Consider the following 16,333-nt stretch of genomic DNA (forward strand, 5'->3'; position numbering starts at 1 on the left):
TAAATAATCAAAGATACGCTTTCACTAAAAAAATAATCATTTATTTTTTATAATTTTTATTAGCTTACAATTCAGTTTCAAAAATATAATTTGATATAACTTAATTTGTTTAATTTTAGCCATATAATAAATCTATTCTTACATTTTATAGCCTAATCTCTAAAAAAATTACTGGTAGTTGTCTCCTAATCTGAACCAATTTATTAAATACCAGATATCTTATTGAGTAAGTTTTTTTATCTGGATTATAAAGTAAGTTTTCATTGAGCCAAAACGATAAAAATTAAGTGTTAAATTTTTTCTCAAATCAAAATGTTAACCCCGTTATTGCCCAAATGTTTTTTTTTTCAGTAAATGGACATTGATGAATTTTTCAAAGATAAACTGAGTAATCAATCTTTTAAACAAAAGCATATTCAGCAACATTATTGCTTTTTCTCGTCTTGACATTTATCCAATCCAAAAGTTTCAATAAACCATGAGCAAAACATAACAATTGGGTCAAAGAAAATAAGAATAATAATCACGAAAAAAAAATCACAAGTGACTAAAGGACCTGTATGATGAACCTCAAGTTATTATTTAATATTTTTACGGAAAAATTTTTAATCTGTTTTAGACTTTATTAGTAACTAACAAAGAGATTGGATCTAACAAAATCGGGACACCTTCTTGATGAATTAAGCTTCGAATATTTATTAGGAAACATTTAATATTTAATGTCCGACAAGTTCTACAGTTAAATAAAAAATGATATACGAATGGACAAGGTGGAAAGATGGGAAAAAAAGGACAAGTTGTCAAGTTACGTTGGATAAGCTCGGGGTAGAAAAAAGAGAGAAACAGAAAGTGGGGTGATGGACAAAGTGAAATGGATATATATATATATATATATATATATATATATAAAATATTTAAATATCCTGAAAGTATCTGCAAAAGAATATTCAATACCTGAAATTTTTTTTTTGTTCTTATATATCCTAAAAATTTATTTTCATAACAAAAATACCCTGGTCATTATCTACCGTTTAGTTTGATTGTTAAATTATGAGGCTTGACTTGTATGTTCAACAATCAAACTTAACGACAGATAACATTTTATGAAAAAAAAAATACTGTAAAATAAAATTTTCAGAATATATAAAAATAAAAAAACTTTTAGATATCAAAGTGCTACTTTATACTTTATAGATATTTCTGAGCATTTAAGCACTTTACCCCTTTATATATACATAGGTAGAGATAAGATATTGGATAGGCATGGAAATGGCATTAAGAAAAAACATGTGAAGGCGATGCTTCAACTAGTAATGTCCGTCATGATGAAAGATTTAACTTAATTAAACATGGATATTGGTGGATTATTGAAAGCTAAACTGAGTCATCAATTCAATTTTTATAAGCAAAACAGACTCAGCAACATTAATATTTTATTCATCATGACATACCGCCAAAAATTCCAATACAGCGTGAGCAAAACGTAACAACTGGGTAAAACGAAAAAAATTAGAAAAGTACTCCCTCGAGTAAAAGTTAATCAAGAGTCAGTAGTTAGGAAATTTAATAATTAGTTGAGAATATTAGGTGAAAGAATTAATAACCAAAATAAAATATTTTATATTAGCATGAAACATTGTAGGAAGTCTTCATACTAACAGAAAAGAGTAATAATTAGAAAAAAAGAAATGATATTTTTTAAAATGTGAATTTATGGAGGCTCAAAAGGAGAAAAAAGGAAAAAGAAAAAAGAAGAAGAAATACATCATGGGTTTAGGCTAGCATTATTGAAGGTAAGAATGTACTGAACGGAACAGTCCTTTTTTCTTTTTGGGCTTAGGACATTCATTGTGAATAATAAGGACTAAGGGTGTGTTTGGATAGAAACCAAACCATGGTTTCAGAAATGTTTTTACGGATTACGAAGTAAATATGTAGAGGAGATTATCCCATTTTGCGGAAAAGTGCTTCTGAAATCACGGTTTTGGGATACCCAAACAGGCCTTAAATCTCTCTTACCATAAATTTTTCAAAGGGATTTTAGATTTTAGTACTGGTCACAAAACTTTTTCTATAAATATCGTGAGGAATCAAATCCCTAATTAAATATTTAAAAAATTCAGTTAAGTGCTAACTGTGCTAGGCCTAGTTAAAATTGGAGTCTATTTTGAGCATTCGGCCAGTGGGTTAAATGTGAGATTCTAGAAGGACCCATGGATTCTTATTGTCCTGGAAAATTCAGGTGAGGCTACGAATCAGTTTCACGATAAGAGATTCTTGCGGCTGATTGGGTGAGGAAATACAAGGTAACATCTGCTCTTGTGGCAGGAGCTATGCATTGGAGGAAACAGCTTATTTGTTAATTAAGAGCTTATGTCCTACGTTCACGAGCATGTCGTGGCTTTTGATTAGAGATGTAATGTCCTGGTTGAAAATATCCTCTCTGAGAGAAAATTTATTATGAATCACTCAATAATTTGAATTTCTAGAGGTTAACTCATTAACTAATTGGCTGGTTAAAACTATTCTAAAAAAGACTAATGAAACTGATCTTAAAATATTTTTAGTAAAATCAAGATTCATTGGAAATCCCAAATCCGTTACGCCAAAACACGCACATTTTCATTTTCCAACCCATAAAATAAACACATACTAAATGGTTGAGATAATTAACCTTAACCACAATTCTAAAATTAACAAATTTTATACTCATCATCACTCTATTGCGCGCTTCTTCATAATATTTTAATATCTGTGCTTATTCTGGTAGACAAAAAATATACTCCTCCGGTCCTTAATATAGAACCCAATTTTTTTCCCAGGCCCCCAATAAATCCTCCCTTATCATCCCTTGCTATTAATCCCACAGCAGCCTTACCTCTTTCCTTACTGAAGGCAGCATCGACATTAATTTTAATTGCCCCTCTAGCAGGCATAACCCAATTCTTACTCCTTTCCACCCCTGTCTCAGAAACACATCTCCTCTTCTTACCATTATCTGCATCCCAGAAATCACGTACCATTCTCATAGCTCTTCCCACACATCCAATAGCATCCACCTCCTTACCTTCAAAAACGAATTGGCACCTTGACTTCCAGATATCCCAGCAGATTATAGCAAAAAGGGCACAACTATAATCATCAGGCCCCTCCTTAATTTTTAACCACTCGTCCAACCATAAGTCAACCCTCTTCATACCTCTCTCATCGAATCTTAATGATAAAGGGGACCCAAACCAGACCTGCATGGCCCAAGGACACAGAAATAACATGTGTTCAATTGATTCAGCTTGGCATCTACAGATATCACAGACTGGTGTATTTGCACATTTCCTTCTAAACAATGCCTCTCGGGTTGCCAAGGCTCCATTAAGTACCCTCCATAGGAAATGAGCAACTTTTGGAGGAATCTTCCATTTCCAAACCACATCCCAAATCACTCTAGGAGTCTGATACGAGCTACCAGGTCTCCCTGAACCCTTTCTGTCCTCTTTATCTTTAACCACCCTTGAATCTGGAAGCATGCCTCCTATGTCCACAATCTCGATTCAAAGATTGAATTCTGAAGGTTTCGTCAATGGGCATCCGATTCGCCACAGTTTCCCGAGAATCGCTGCTTCGTGGACTATGTGAGTTTCAATTTTCTGTTTGCTTGAATTTTATGTTATTTTATTCTGAGATGATCTTGTTGCTCGAAGCTAATCAGAGGTGGTTTCTGTTATCTCTCTAACGTCCACAGGACAATGAGAGATCCTAAAAACTTCAGTAGCGGAATGAAGAATACCATGGAAGACCTGTCAATGCAGCTTTCAATTTCAACGCCACCCGCTCATAAGGTGGAAACTCTAAGGTCTGGCGATCTCCGTTTCGATCGATTGCAACCCTCGGATCATGAATTGGTTGGAGAGAAGATTCTTGAGTTTGGCCAATTTGTTGCTCGAGATGCCGTGCTTGATGAAGAGTATTGGGTATGTCATGAATTGAAACTGAAAGCCTGAAACTATATTATGGAGCTTGATGGAGTTTTCGCTTGCTTTTGTACATGTTGATTTATTTTTGCGATTTTTTTAATGCGACGGCAGACAGCAGCCTGGTTAAGGGCAGAAAGTCACTGTGAGAATCCAACGCTTGCGCGCCATGACATCCGGTATACTAGAATGATCCTTTCATAAGCGTCCTCAGTTTTCACTTTCAACTTTCATTTATTAATAGGATAGGATTGGTAGCACCTTTGCGTCGTGAAAAGAACAATGACGAGTTTAGAGATCACTTGTGTTACTTTTCTAAAAGCTCACAATCAACTAAAATCAAGATGGATATTAAATAAATTCAAGCTTTGCTTTGAATTATAGTGAAAAGTTGGATGCACTGAATCTTGCTATGCTTTTTTCAGACACATTCATAATTACAAAATGAGATTTGCAGACCAGGTAGGGGTTTGTGCTAATAAATTTGTTCATTGTTAAACTATGTACAATGAGATTTCTTTCATGAATTTCTAAAGACGGGCTTCCTATTACCTAGGAATTTAATGCACTAAAGAAGCGGTGCCAAATGCAAAATGAGCAGAAATGCACATGCATTATTGCGGTAAAAATTATCATATCTTCTGAATCAGTTGAAAATGAAAGGCTGCAATTTACTAATATTGCGCTGATTTTATGCAAAGTAATGATTAGCCCTGAATGTGTGCGTTTAACCTTACGTTGTTTGGAGTCAAGTTTATCAGGTGAAGAAGGAGCATAAGAATGTAAAACGCCCGATATTGAAGAGCGTCGTAGGAACGCTTGATTTGAATATCCGATATTTGCTGCGGGGAGAGACTTTTCCCGGGGTATAGTACTTCCTTCTTATTGAGATACAACTACGTCTTCTGACCTGTCTAGACGGATTTTGATGCTCTGAGGCATTTGGTATGTCATTGTCTTAATTTTGACACCTTAGTCGTTTTGCCGAGGCAAATAGAAGGTCGCTCTTGCAAAACCGGATGTTTAAACTGAGTTTTCTTAATGTCATTTACTCCAACGGATAACCAAGCATGCACCAAATCTTATACCCTTGCATTCATCCCGGCACCATGGAAGGGGAAATGACATGACAATGTACCAAGTTCCATAACTTCGATGTATTCATTTGTGCAGGAACGGGTTAAGGCTCCTCGATTTTGCAGCATCGACAGAACAGCACCGAGCAGATATGGCTACATTGCAAACGTATGTGTTGCGAAATCAGCTCGTCGTCAGGGCATTGCAAGCAACATGTTGTACTATGCTGTTGCATCAGCAAAAACTAATGGTAGTTTTAAAGTTGGAGAGTAATTTGACTCCTATAGTATACAACTGACTGATGATATGTCTGTGAATCATGAAAGAGAACTTACCGTATATTCCATGATTTATTGAGCAGGTGTGGAACAAGTATTCGTTCACGTGGACAGAAATAACACAACTGCACAGAATTTGTACCAAAAGATAGGCTTTGAGGTAAGCTCAACACAATCATTTCTACTTCTTGCACTGATCTCTTTAAGAGTATTCCTTCCCTACAAAAAGCAGTAATGCAGCTTCCTTCGCCTTTTCAGATGGTTGTTATGGCAAATTCTCAATTATCGAAGGAACAACTATTCTTGCTTCGTCTACAGACATAAATACTCTGCATTATTTTGTTTCTGAACAACTGTAAAGTTCAAACGGCTGTACCTCCTCTCTCTCCGCACTTGTTGGGAGGTATAGCGCTATAGTCTGTATTGTAATTTAGGTTTTCATTTCTTTTTTCTCCATTGTAAAGGAAAATGGTTTGTCAGTCTGTATTCTTCCTGAATCAAGTTTCAGAAAGACCAAACAAGTGTATGCTTTCACAGGTTCAAGAAAGCAACGAGTGTCACGCTCGGGATGAATCTCCAGAGAAGAACAAAAACATATATTGCAACCCCAATAGTAATCAGAACCCTAGTGCTTACCTCCGCTTTCTACTTGCTCTTTTTATATGTCGTTTCCTTCTTTTGTGTATGTGATCAATATCACTCAATATGCTGAATATGAAGAATCACTGGCAGATTATGATACTTTCCAGAGAGAGAAAGATAATTAGTTTATACAATTGACTGGGCTGGGACCAAATAAAATTTATGTAAAAGCCTAAAAGGCAAAATCTACTCCTGCAAATAGAACAATAGAGTGACAGAGTCAATCATGGAGAAGCATTTACACAAGGGAGGCACCAGAAAGGACAACCTATAAGTCAAGGAGAACTCTTCAGTTAGAGCCACGGTAATGAAGAGTTTTTACTGTGCGAGTTCAAGTTTGTAGTTCTGGTTATGTCACAGGCCACTCCTATTTTTCATCAAGTGGCTGGAGAATAACGCAAAGCACCCTGCCGTTCAGGATCAGCCACTATGACATGTTGCAGTAAAGGAGACATAACGCAACCAATGATCTTAACCTCCCGATTTGAGTGGCCAAACAGAAAATTTTCTGTTATCTGCAAAAATCTCCAACATGTAAATGTCTTCTCCGACGAATTATTTATCTATTCTCTATAATACATCAACTCGGTGAAATCCAATAAGGCAGCAAGTGCTCCATATTCATCTATCTTAAAATTAAATTTTTCAACACATATTTTTTCCAATAAAATAGCAGTCAATCGAATTATAAATTATGCAACTCTCGTCTTGTAAATAGTATAGGACCTGGGTACATCCAAATACTTTAAGCAGTCTCAGCGACAAGCAGTTATCGACGATGAAGCCCAAATGAGCATCTGTGAAATTTCTGCACCATGATAGGTCCAGAGTATGCAAATTTCTTGCACGGCTGCCAAGGGACAAGGCTGTGTCATGGCCAACCTGTCACGCGTAAACCATATAATCAAACCTTGGTTCACATTGATCAACGTAACAACAGTACGAGGAAGGGAGCCCAGTGAAAGGCTTTGACAAATACTAAAAATATATATATAAAAAGAAAAATCACACGATAACCCAAGAAAAGTGGCACCACTGCTTATGACTCATGAGCAATGTGATTTCCGTAAATTTTATATTGATTTTGATTATATTGATGATTAGAAAACATGGATTGATGAACCAATGCGTTTACCAATTACCAAAAAGCAGCCTTATCAGCAGAGGAGGTTCCATGTGCATGCCCAGCCAAAGGAAGCTTGGAGACAGGAGGGAAAAAACGTACCTTTTCCACGTTATTGAGTGAAAGTTCTTTCAAGCACGCTCCCGTGGTCTCCAGAAAAGCCGCAATGGCTTCATCACTGAGATACAAAAGATGTTCAATTTGTTCAACTCTTTGGAGACATAGACATTGCATGCTAATAAAATACTACCTCTCATTTTTAATATAAGACACAGTTGACTAATTTGATGAGATTAAGGAAACTAAGTAAATTACTTGCTTATAGCATATATTTACACAATCTCTCTAAAATATTTATATGCATCATTAAATTATATATCAATCTCTAAGTCAGATAAATTAGTTTGGACAGAAATAATTATTATAAATACTTTAAGCTAATATATTTACCTTTATTAATTTTTTCAAATTAGTCAATTGGATCTTATATTAAGAACTGGAAATAGTATAGTAGTATATATTTTTGGTCTTTTTTCCCCAAAACAAAAGATGAATACAAGATGTTTTCAATTTCCTTAGTACATATGAAAAGCTAAATGGCAATTCAGAGATTTCTAACAGTACATATAGATGGAAGCAAAGAAAGCTGTCCTAAAACTTTAACAAGCTAGAAACTCATCTGAGTCAACTCTGTAAATGAGCAAATTGGTAACAGTGACAGACAAGAATGGCAAAGCATAAATAAGAAGTGCATGATCAAAATTTAAACGTCAGGTTAACATATGAAGCCCACCAAATGCAAAATGATGATATGATGATGATGAAACACAAGAGAGAAAAGAGAGGAGGGGCTAAACCTGAATTGATTGCGGCGGAGTCTCAGTGTATGAAGCGCTCGGCACCCATTTGCAAGATATCCAATGGATGAATCCGTTAATTTGCACAAGTTCATGAGATCAAGTGAGCATAATCCAGGACAGAATTGAGCAATAATTTTAACTGATGAATCGGTCAATTTTCTACGCATCAACAAATAGAAATCAAACATCTAAGAAACAAACAGCTTCTGACAATAATCACAACTTAAGCAGACATTCAGATTTAACACATTGAATTAAATAGACTGGCACAAACGGTACTCACTCACAATCCTTCAAGACAAGTTCCTTCAAATTATGACCGCGTTCAGTCACAAAATTCTTGATAAAATCATCAGAAACAGTTTGGATGCCTGCCACTGACAAGACTTCTAAATGTTCAAAGCTCTGCAGTTCTGGCCCAATTAGTGCAGCATTAATGTTGGGGCAATCATCAAGATACAACTCTTTAAGAAGTGATCTTAATGAATTAGCCAAAACAAATACACTGAGAAATGTGAGAAGGGAGCATTGGCTAAGATTTATCGATCTAAGAGCCGGAGTGGAAGAAACTAGACTATGCAACCCCTTGTCTGAAAGACGGCATGCACCGCTGAGGGACAGACTAGTTAGTCTAGGTAACTGGTTTGGTGATCGTGCTAAAGTAGCAAGTACCACGTGATCTGGGGTGCAGCGGCCACACTGATCAAGTTGCAACACCTATTCCACAGGTGAAATGAATAAACTATTTCAAAGATCGCTTACAATTCAAATCAAGTGAAAAGGTGATACTTATAACGATATCAATCGAGTTGAGTCAAGTATAGTGAACATGGGCACTAATTGAAAGGGAGTCATCCAATATTGACCAGAAACCAAATTATTTGAAGGGCAATCAAAGTTAAGATTATCTTTTTATTCTTAAAAGCTGAAGCCCACCATATGAGTATTTCAGTATGTTAGCCACTTAACGGATTATCAGAAATACAGTTGCTGAAGGACAACAAGAGTTAAATTAAATCACATCCACTGCCTATGCCAAGCCAAAACGAAATTGGTAACAAAGCTCAAGTAAGCCTTTTCAGCACCCATCATAACACATAAAACAATCCTATGTATGCACGGCTTTTGCGTGAGTTTTTTTTTTTTTTTTGGGGGGGGGGTGTTGTGACAGCCAAATACCTCCAACATCTCTCAATACAGAACAAACATTATTTTCATGTTTATAGAAACCCCCTAGTTATTCTGCGATGCAAGTTAAAGATCATACTTAAAGAACATACTGAAACCTGAGTAAATGACACAATATCCAAAATACTGAAAAGTTTGAGTATCAAATAATTTAGAGAACATACCACCAGATTAGCAGTGTCACATGATTGAAAAGCTTTTATAAACTGTTCCTCAGTCATCCATGAGCAATCACTTAGTCGAATCTCTGTGGGGGATCCAGTAAGAAGAAGTTCCAAAAAGCGACTGTTCATTTTTCGAGAATCACAGACCAACTGACAAAGTTGGTGCTTCAGAGCATCTGGGACATTTTCAAGAGAAACAATTGCATCAGCATTCTTGGCAAGTAAATCAAGGCATAGTTCTTGCAGCGAGGGAGCCGAGACTCTAGCACGTATTTGCTCTTGATTACTCCTAGGAGCCCAATTAATGGATGCAGGTAAATTTTCTGAAGAGTTGCAGCTCATTTGCCTACTTTTCATTCCTCGATTTCTAATTGTTTTCGTGGCTGTGGAGAAAGGACCAGACCATTCTTCAATTTCATTTTCAATATTAGCCTTGGTAGAAGCATGAACATCTTTTTCAGCTGGTGTAAAACGAGCAAAGTGAGCAGCATATGCCTTTGCTATATCCCGGAAATTTTCCATGAGTTCCCTCCTCCGTGAAGCCCTGTCAGCATTTCTCCATTGTTTTTCATATTGTAAAGCTACATTACAAGCTAAATGTGACGCATCTAAATTTTCGATATCAATCAAATTGATGGATTCCGATTCTAATCCAAATGACATTCATGAAAAACGTTGCGGAATAAATCGCCATTGTCCAATACTCCCTTCCCTTTCTCTTCTCTGCTGAATCTCCTTTGAACACCATCACCCTTATCATCCCAATTGGGTGCTTCATTCATACTTGCAGTAACAATGCCCTTTTCGTTGTCACCACGCAACTCTCCCATACCACTTTCATCAACTCCATCAGAATCCAATGGTAAACAATCAGCCGAATTCATAAACTCTTTTTTTACTGTGTGAATAGTAGTATTTTGTGTTTCATTTTCCAAGTCCAAATTCAATGCGCATTCTTTTCTAGTGCGTTTAGCACTACTATTCTCTTCGCTGGGCCCATCCTTCCCAGTCTTATCGTCTTCATGATTCACAGAATCCAACGCTCTCTTCAGTAAATTCTTTTCTGACTGCCAATTCAAGAAGCGTTTGGGCCGATCATCTCCCTCACGTCCCGAACTATCAAACAAGACTGCTTTTTCCTTCGACCCAGAACTCGACGAATCCGTTCTTGATCGGTCTTGAACTGTAAATGACGCAGTCTCACATATTTTCGAGTTGGGTTCCTTCAAAATGATCGCTTTCTCAACCTTTTCGTCGGTTTCCAAGACCTTCAACCCAGTGGAACCCAAATTCAAACCCGTTCCTTGATCGTCCAATCCACCCATACTAGGAGCACCAGGCTTTGCAGTCATTTTTCTATCCACCGAGAACCAAGTCTCATTCAATAAAGAGGGCGATTCTGTGGTCAAGAATCCATCAAAATCGAAATTGAATTCAGGCGTGCCACGGAAACTCCAAGCCGGGGAAGTAGAAGTGAGCCCAGTGATCGGGGACCCTGAGGTGGGTGGGTCGGTTTTGGGAGAATCAGAAGAAGGGGTAGGCATGGGCGATGGGCGGAGGTAAAGAGATGGAACAGGAAGGAGGAGTTGAATTGAACGCGGATTTTGAAGAGGCCGTTAAAGATTGATTAAAAAAGTCAGGGATTTGAGTGAGAACATTTCCGAAGGACGTGAAAAACTGAGAAGTGAGAATTGAGAAGGCAGTCCGCGAAGATTAAGGAAGGAGGGAACGCAATAAATTTTGGAGGTACGCTGATGGCCCATTTGGTAGACTTCTACAGTTCTACGGTATATGTTTTTTTTTTTTTTTTGCTTTTTGAAAATAATGCGTATGCTTATTTCATTCGGTGGATTTCCACTCTATTGTTTTTGTAAAATATTCTTTTATTTTTATATGTTTATTCGTTCCAGAAAAAGATTTTTATCCTAATAATATTCTATTAAAATATTCTTGACTTTTTAATTTTATATTTGACTTAAATGATCCCTTTCTTTACATATTTCAAAGCAAAGGACAAGGTGATCGTAAAAATCATTAATTTCTATCAAAGAAATTATAAAGAGGCATTTTTTTGAAACAAAAACAGAAGTTTAAATTAATAATATTTTGAAATGGATGGAGCGTAGATCACCTAATTAGCAAATTTGAATAGATTAATAATATTAGTTAATAGTTAAATTAATTAATATGATATTTTTTTAAAAAAATACTCTAAGTATCTTGGTTAATTCTCTTCCTACTTTTCTTGCTGATTATTAATTAAGAAAATATCAATAGGGTTAATTTGAAAAAACTTTATAGACATGTGAAATAGATTTTACATATAGGACTAACATCAACTCATCAATTAGGTCTTATATTAAAGATCATATGAGTATTAATTATTTACTTATTGTGCCATGGAAAATAATTTAATGTAATCTAACAACTAACAAATGAATATAATAAAAATGAATAAGTCATTTTTATTGAATTAAGTTTAAAGTATACAATTGGTTCTTTGACTTTATATGAAGTTTTATTTTAATCCTTTAATTTTAAAAAGTATACTTTGTTATGAATATAATATCTTTATGGATGTCCATATATCTATCATTATCTCCCTTATCTCTCAATATCTTCAGTAACTCCCATTATCCCCATTATTTGCAATTATCTTTTTATTATATCTGTAGATTCTATCAAAGATGTAAAGTCGTGCCTATAAATAGAGGCCATGTACAATGTATTCAGCACCTTATTGAATAGAAAGAGAAATATTCTCTCTTATTGATATTCTTTCTTCTCTGTTCTTCTTTATTTACAACACGTTATCAGCATGAGGGCTCTAACAAAGGTATAATATTCCGATCTTATTATTATACATTATGTTTCATGATTTATTGTCTATCCTCTATACTTTTCTATACTCTTCTACACTATGAGTATTTTTCTTTTTCTCCATTCTTTTCCTAAATGGCTTAAAGCCATATGGTTTAAAGTTTTCTACTTTATGGCCAGAAGCCATAAAACTTTATTATTCTTTCTTATGGCCAGAAGCCATAAAATTTTGTTTTGCTTCTTATGGCCAGAAGCCATAAAACTTTGTTTTCTACTTTATGGCCAGAAGCCATAAAACTTTATTATCTTTTCTTATGGCCAGAAGCCATAAAACTTTATTATCCTTTCTTATGGTTAGAAGCCATAAAACTTTGTTATTCTTTCTTATGGCCAGAAGTCATAAAAACTTTATTTTATACTTTATGGTCAGAAGCCATAAAACTTTGTTTTCTTCCTTATGGCCAGAAGTCATAATTTTGATTTTTCTATTTTAATGATCCAAAGCCATAATTTTAATTTTCTAACATATGGCTAGAAGCCATATAATTTTTAACTCATGACCAAAAGTCATTCAAATTTGATTTTATCTGAGTAAATGGCTAGAAACTATGTATATATTTATTTTTGAGAAATATTTATTGTTTATTTGTTAATGGCTAGAGACAATATACCAAATTTTGTCTCTTTCTCATTTAATTTTCTCTTCATTTGTTTTCTTTTGGTAATTTATAATTTTTTTCTTTTCTTTTTTTCTCATTAACGAAGAGCAATGTAATTTCCATACATGGCAATTTTTTTAATATTATATTCTTTTGTGGTAGTGCCATCATGTCGAACCTTACAAAACTTGAGTTTGTGGCTCTTGACATTACTGGGAAGAATTACTTATCTTGGGTACTAGATGCGGAAATTCACTTAAATGCCAATGGTCTGGGAGACACAATTAAGGCAGAAAATAAGGCATCTAGTCAAGAAAAGGCTAAAGCTATGATCTTTTTACGCCATCATTTACATGAAGGACTAAAAATGGAATATTTGACCATTAAAGACCCACTCGTACTTTGGAATAATTTGAAAGAAAGGTATGACCACCAGAAAACTGTCATTCTCCCAAAAGCTCGATATGAATGGATGCACTTGTGCCTACAAGATTTTAAATCTGTTAGTGAGTATAATTCTGCGATATTTAGAATCAATTCTCAACTGAAATTATGTAGAGAAAAAGTCACTGATGAAGACATGTTGGAGAAAACATTCTCCACATTTCATGCATCCAATGTGCTCCTGCAGCAGCAATACCGTGAAAAAGGCTTCAAAAAGTATTCTGAACTAATTTCTTGCCTTCTTGTAGCTGAGCAAAATAATGAGCTTCTAATGAAAAATCATGAATCCCGTCCAACCGGCTCCACTCCATTCCCGGAAGCGAATGTAGTAGTAAATGGACCAACACGTGGTCGTGGATGAGGACATGGACGTGCACGAGGCCGTCGCATTGACCGTGGACGTGGTCATGGTCATAATCGAGGTGGTTCAAATTCCTATTCAAAGAGGACAAAGAATGACAAGAATCGCAAGAGAAAAACTAGTGGAAGTAATAACCACTCTGAAGACTCGTGTTATCATTGTGGTGGGAATGGTCATTGGTCACGTACTTGTCGTACACCGAAACATTTGGTTGACCTTTATCAAGAATCGCTTAAAAATAAAAGTAAAGGCAACGGCAAAATGCCAAGGGTAGAAACCAATTTTGTTGATGAAGAGGGCGATTCTGATTATGGCAACATGGATGTCACTCATTTGGATATTGCTGATTTCTTTGCTGATCCTAATGGAAAGATTGATCACCTGATTGGTGATGGGAATGTTCAACAATAAATTGTTTTAGTGAAGTTAAATTTCTATGATTTTTTTTCTTTTTCATCTTCTTTTATAAAGTTTCTACTTTCAATGTTGTTATCTTTCCAAATTAATAAAATTACGAGTATTTTCCTTTTATTAATTTTGTTTCTTCCTCCCTCTCTTGACTATGTTCCTTGTAACGAACAATGGCTCCTATTGACGTCAATCATGAAGATTTATGTCTTGTTGACAGTGCAACAACTCATACAATACTTAGAAATAAAAACTATTTCTCTTCTTTGGTAATGCAAGAAGCCAACGTTCAGACTATATCTGGAAGTGCAAAACTAATTGAAGGCTCCGGAAGAGCCAATATATTGTTACCTGGAGGAACAATATTATACATTGATAGTGCATTTTACTCAACTAAGTCTAAAAGAAATTTGTTGAGTTTTAAGGATATCCGCAAGAATAGATACCATATCGAAACAACAATTGAGGAAAATCAAGAATATCTTGCTATTACAAAGTCAACCTCAGGTAAAAAATACACACTAGAAAGATTGTCTGCATTTTCTTCTGGCTTGTACTACACAATTATTAGTACAATTGAAGTACACATCATTATAAACCAGCAGTTTGTAAATGATAACAGATTTAATGTTTGGCATGACCGGTTAGGCCATCCCGGGACAATTATGATGCGAAAAATAATTGAGAATTCATGTGGACATTCATTGAAAAGTCAACAAATACTACAATCCAATGTTTTCTCATGTAATGCATGTTCCAAGGGAAAGTTAATTGTTCGGCCATCACTAGGAAAACTAAAAAGTGAGCCTCTCACTTTTTTAGAACGCATACAGGGAGATATTTGTGGACCGATCGCACGTCTGTTTATTATCTTCGCGTAACCTGGCGTTCGCAAGATTATTGGCTCAATTAATTAGATTAAGAGCACATTTCCCTGATTTTCCTATCAAGAAAATACGTCTTGATAATGCTGGTGAATTTACTTCACAAGCTTTCAACGATTATTGTATGTCTCTTGGGATTGATGTTGAACATCCTGTGGCTCATGTGCACACACAAAATGGACTTGCAGAATCATTAATCAAACGTTTACAATTAATTGCAAGACCATTACTTATGAGATCAAATCTCCCAATTTCTGCTTGGGGACATGCAATTTTGCATGCAGCAGTGTTAATTCGCATCAGGCCAACAAGTTATCTCAAGTCCTCCCCTTTACAAGTGGTTTTTGGTCATGAACCAAATATTTCCCATCTACGAAACTTTGGATGTGCTGTACATGTTCCAATTGCTCCCCCACAACGTACCAAGATGGGGCCTCAAAGAAGGATGGGAATATATATTGGATATGAATCTCCCACTATAATAAAATATCTAGAACCCTCAACAGGAGATTTGTTCACAGCTCGATTTGCCGATTGTCATTTTGATGAGTCAGTTTTTCCAACAATGAGGGAAAAATAAGAAGTTGGAAAAGGACATTAGCTGGAAAGAATTATCACTGTCTCATCTTGATCCTCGCACAAAAGAATGTGAACTGAAAGTTCAAAAGATAGTCAATTTACAAAGTTTAGCAAATCAATTACCAGATGCATTTACTGACCCGAAGAGAGTAACAAAATCACATATTCCGGCTGTTAATGCTCCTATTAAAATCGATGTCCCTGATGGACAACCAATTGTGAATGATTCTAAAGCACACATGAAGCGTGGCAGGCCCATCGGCTCCAAAGATAAAAATCCTCGAAAGAAAAAAGGAGTTAAAAGTATAGATGGCCTAGTTGAGAATAATTTAGAAAAGTTAACAACTCCAGAAGAGTCATCAGACAACGCTAACGTCCCAATTCTCAGTGAAAGTCAGGTACCTGAAATATGTGAAAATGATGAGATCTCAATTAATTATGTTATGAATGGGATACGATGGGACCGAAGTGAAGTCGACGTCGATGATATTTTCTCTTATAATGTAGCGCTCGATGTGATGAATGATAATGAGGATCATGAGCCAAAGTCAATTAGTGAATGTAAACAAAGAAAGGATTGGCCAAAATGGAAAAATGCAATTGAGGCAGAATTAAAATCGCTAGAACAACGAAAAGTTTTTGGACCAGTAGTCCTTACACCTGAAGATGTAAAACCGGTTGGATATAAATGGGTTTTTGTGCGAAAGAGAAATGATAAGGGTGAAATCATAAGATACAAAGCACGACTCGTTGCCCAAGGATTTACGCAAAGACCTGGTATCGATTTTGAAGAAACTTATTCACCAGTAGTGAATACAACTACTTTTCAATACTTGATTAGCCTCGCAGTAAATAAAGGGCTCAATTTACATCTAATG

At 35.6% G+C, this 16,333-nt stretch overlaps 3 protein-coding genes across 3 annotated transcripts; 2 read left to right on the forward strand and 1 right to left on the reverse strand.

Annotated features, from left to right (window-relative positions):
• The first annotated feature begins 3,545 nt into the window (after window positions 1–3,545).
• Window positions 3,546–5,958, forward strand: LOC114741066 (uncharacterized). Its single transcript, XM_028929328.1, has 9 exons — window positions 3,546–3,629; window positions 3,740–3,968; window positions 4,083–4,147; window positions 4,394–4,430; window positions 4,525–4,590; window positions 4,730–4,834; window positions 5,142–5,295; window positions 5,407–5,483; window positions 5,582–5,958. Coding segments are annotated over exons 1-9 (801 nt in total). The 5' UTR covers window positions 3,546–3,627; the 3' UTR covers window positions 5,648–5,958.
• Window positions 5,959–6,032: 74 nt separating this feature from the next.
• Window positions 6,033–9,947, reverse strand: LOC114741064 (F-box/LRR-repeat protein 14-like). The gene is made up of 6 exons (XM_028929326.1): window positions 9,301–9,947; window positions 8,232–8,665; window positions 7,946–8,107; window positions 7,191–7,266; window positions 6,692–6,847; window positions 6,033–6,480 (listed from the first exon to the last, which is right to left on the reverse strand). The coding sequence occupies exons 1-6, from the start codon at window positions 9,820–9,822 to the stop codon at window positions 6,343–6,345; spliced, it is 1,488 nt and encodes a 495-aa protein (XP_028785159.1). The 5' UTR covers window positions 9,823–9,947; the 3' UTR covers window positions 6,033–6,342.
• A 3,001-nt stretch (window positions 9,948–12,948) lies between these two features.
• Window positions 12,949–13,584, forward strand: LOC114741062 (uncharacterized). Its single transcript, XM_028929324.1, has one exon. The coding sequence runs from the start codon at window positions 12,949–12,951 to the stop codon at window positions 13,582–13,584; it is 636 nt and encodes a 211-aa protein (XP_028785157.1).
• Window positions 13,585–16,333: the final 2,749 nt, after the last annotated feature.

Source organism: Neltuma alba, unplaced genomic scaffold (genome assembly GCF_004799145.2).
Source record: "Neltuma alba isolate B1F8T4 unplaced genomic scaffold, ASM479914v2 tig00003252_pilon, whole genome shotgun sequence".
Taxonomy (NCBI): Eukaryota; Viridiplantae; Streptophyta; class Magnoliopsida; order Fabales; family Fabaceae; genus Neltuma; species Neltuma alba.

Coding starts and splice junctions, on each gene's coding strand:
- LOC114741066 (XM_028929328.1), top strand. Junction 4,835..5,141: donor GGGGAGAGACTTTTCCCGGG/GTATAGTACTTC, acceptor TCATTTGTGCAG/GAACGGGTTAAGGCTCCTCG. Junction 5,484..5,581: donor ACCAAAAGATAGGCTTTGAG/GTAAGCTCAACA, acceptor TCGCCTTTTCAG/ATGGTTGTTATGGCAAATTC.
- LOC114741064 (XM_028929326.1), bottom strand. CDS start 9,822: ATGGAAAATTTCCGGGATATAGCAAAGGCATATGCTGCTCACTTTGCT. Junction 8,108..8,231: donor CTTGTCTTGAAGGATTGTGA/GTGAGTACCGTT, acceptor GTTGATGCGTAG/AAAATTGACCGATTCATCAG. Junction 7,267..7,945: donor CTCCGCCGCAATCAATTCAG/GTTTAGCCCCTC, acceptor TTTGTATCTCAG/TGATGAAGCCATTGCGGCTT.
- LOC114741062 (XM_028929324.1), top strand. CDS start 12,949: ATGTCGAACCTTACAAAACTTGAGTTTGTGGCTCTTGACATTACTGGG.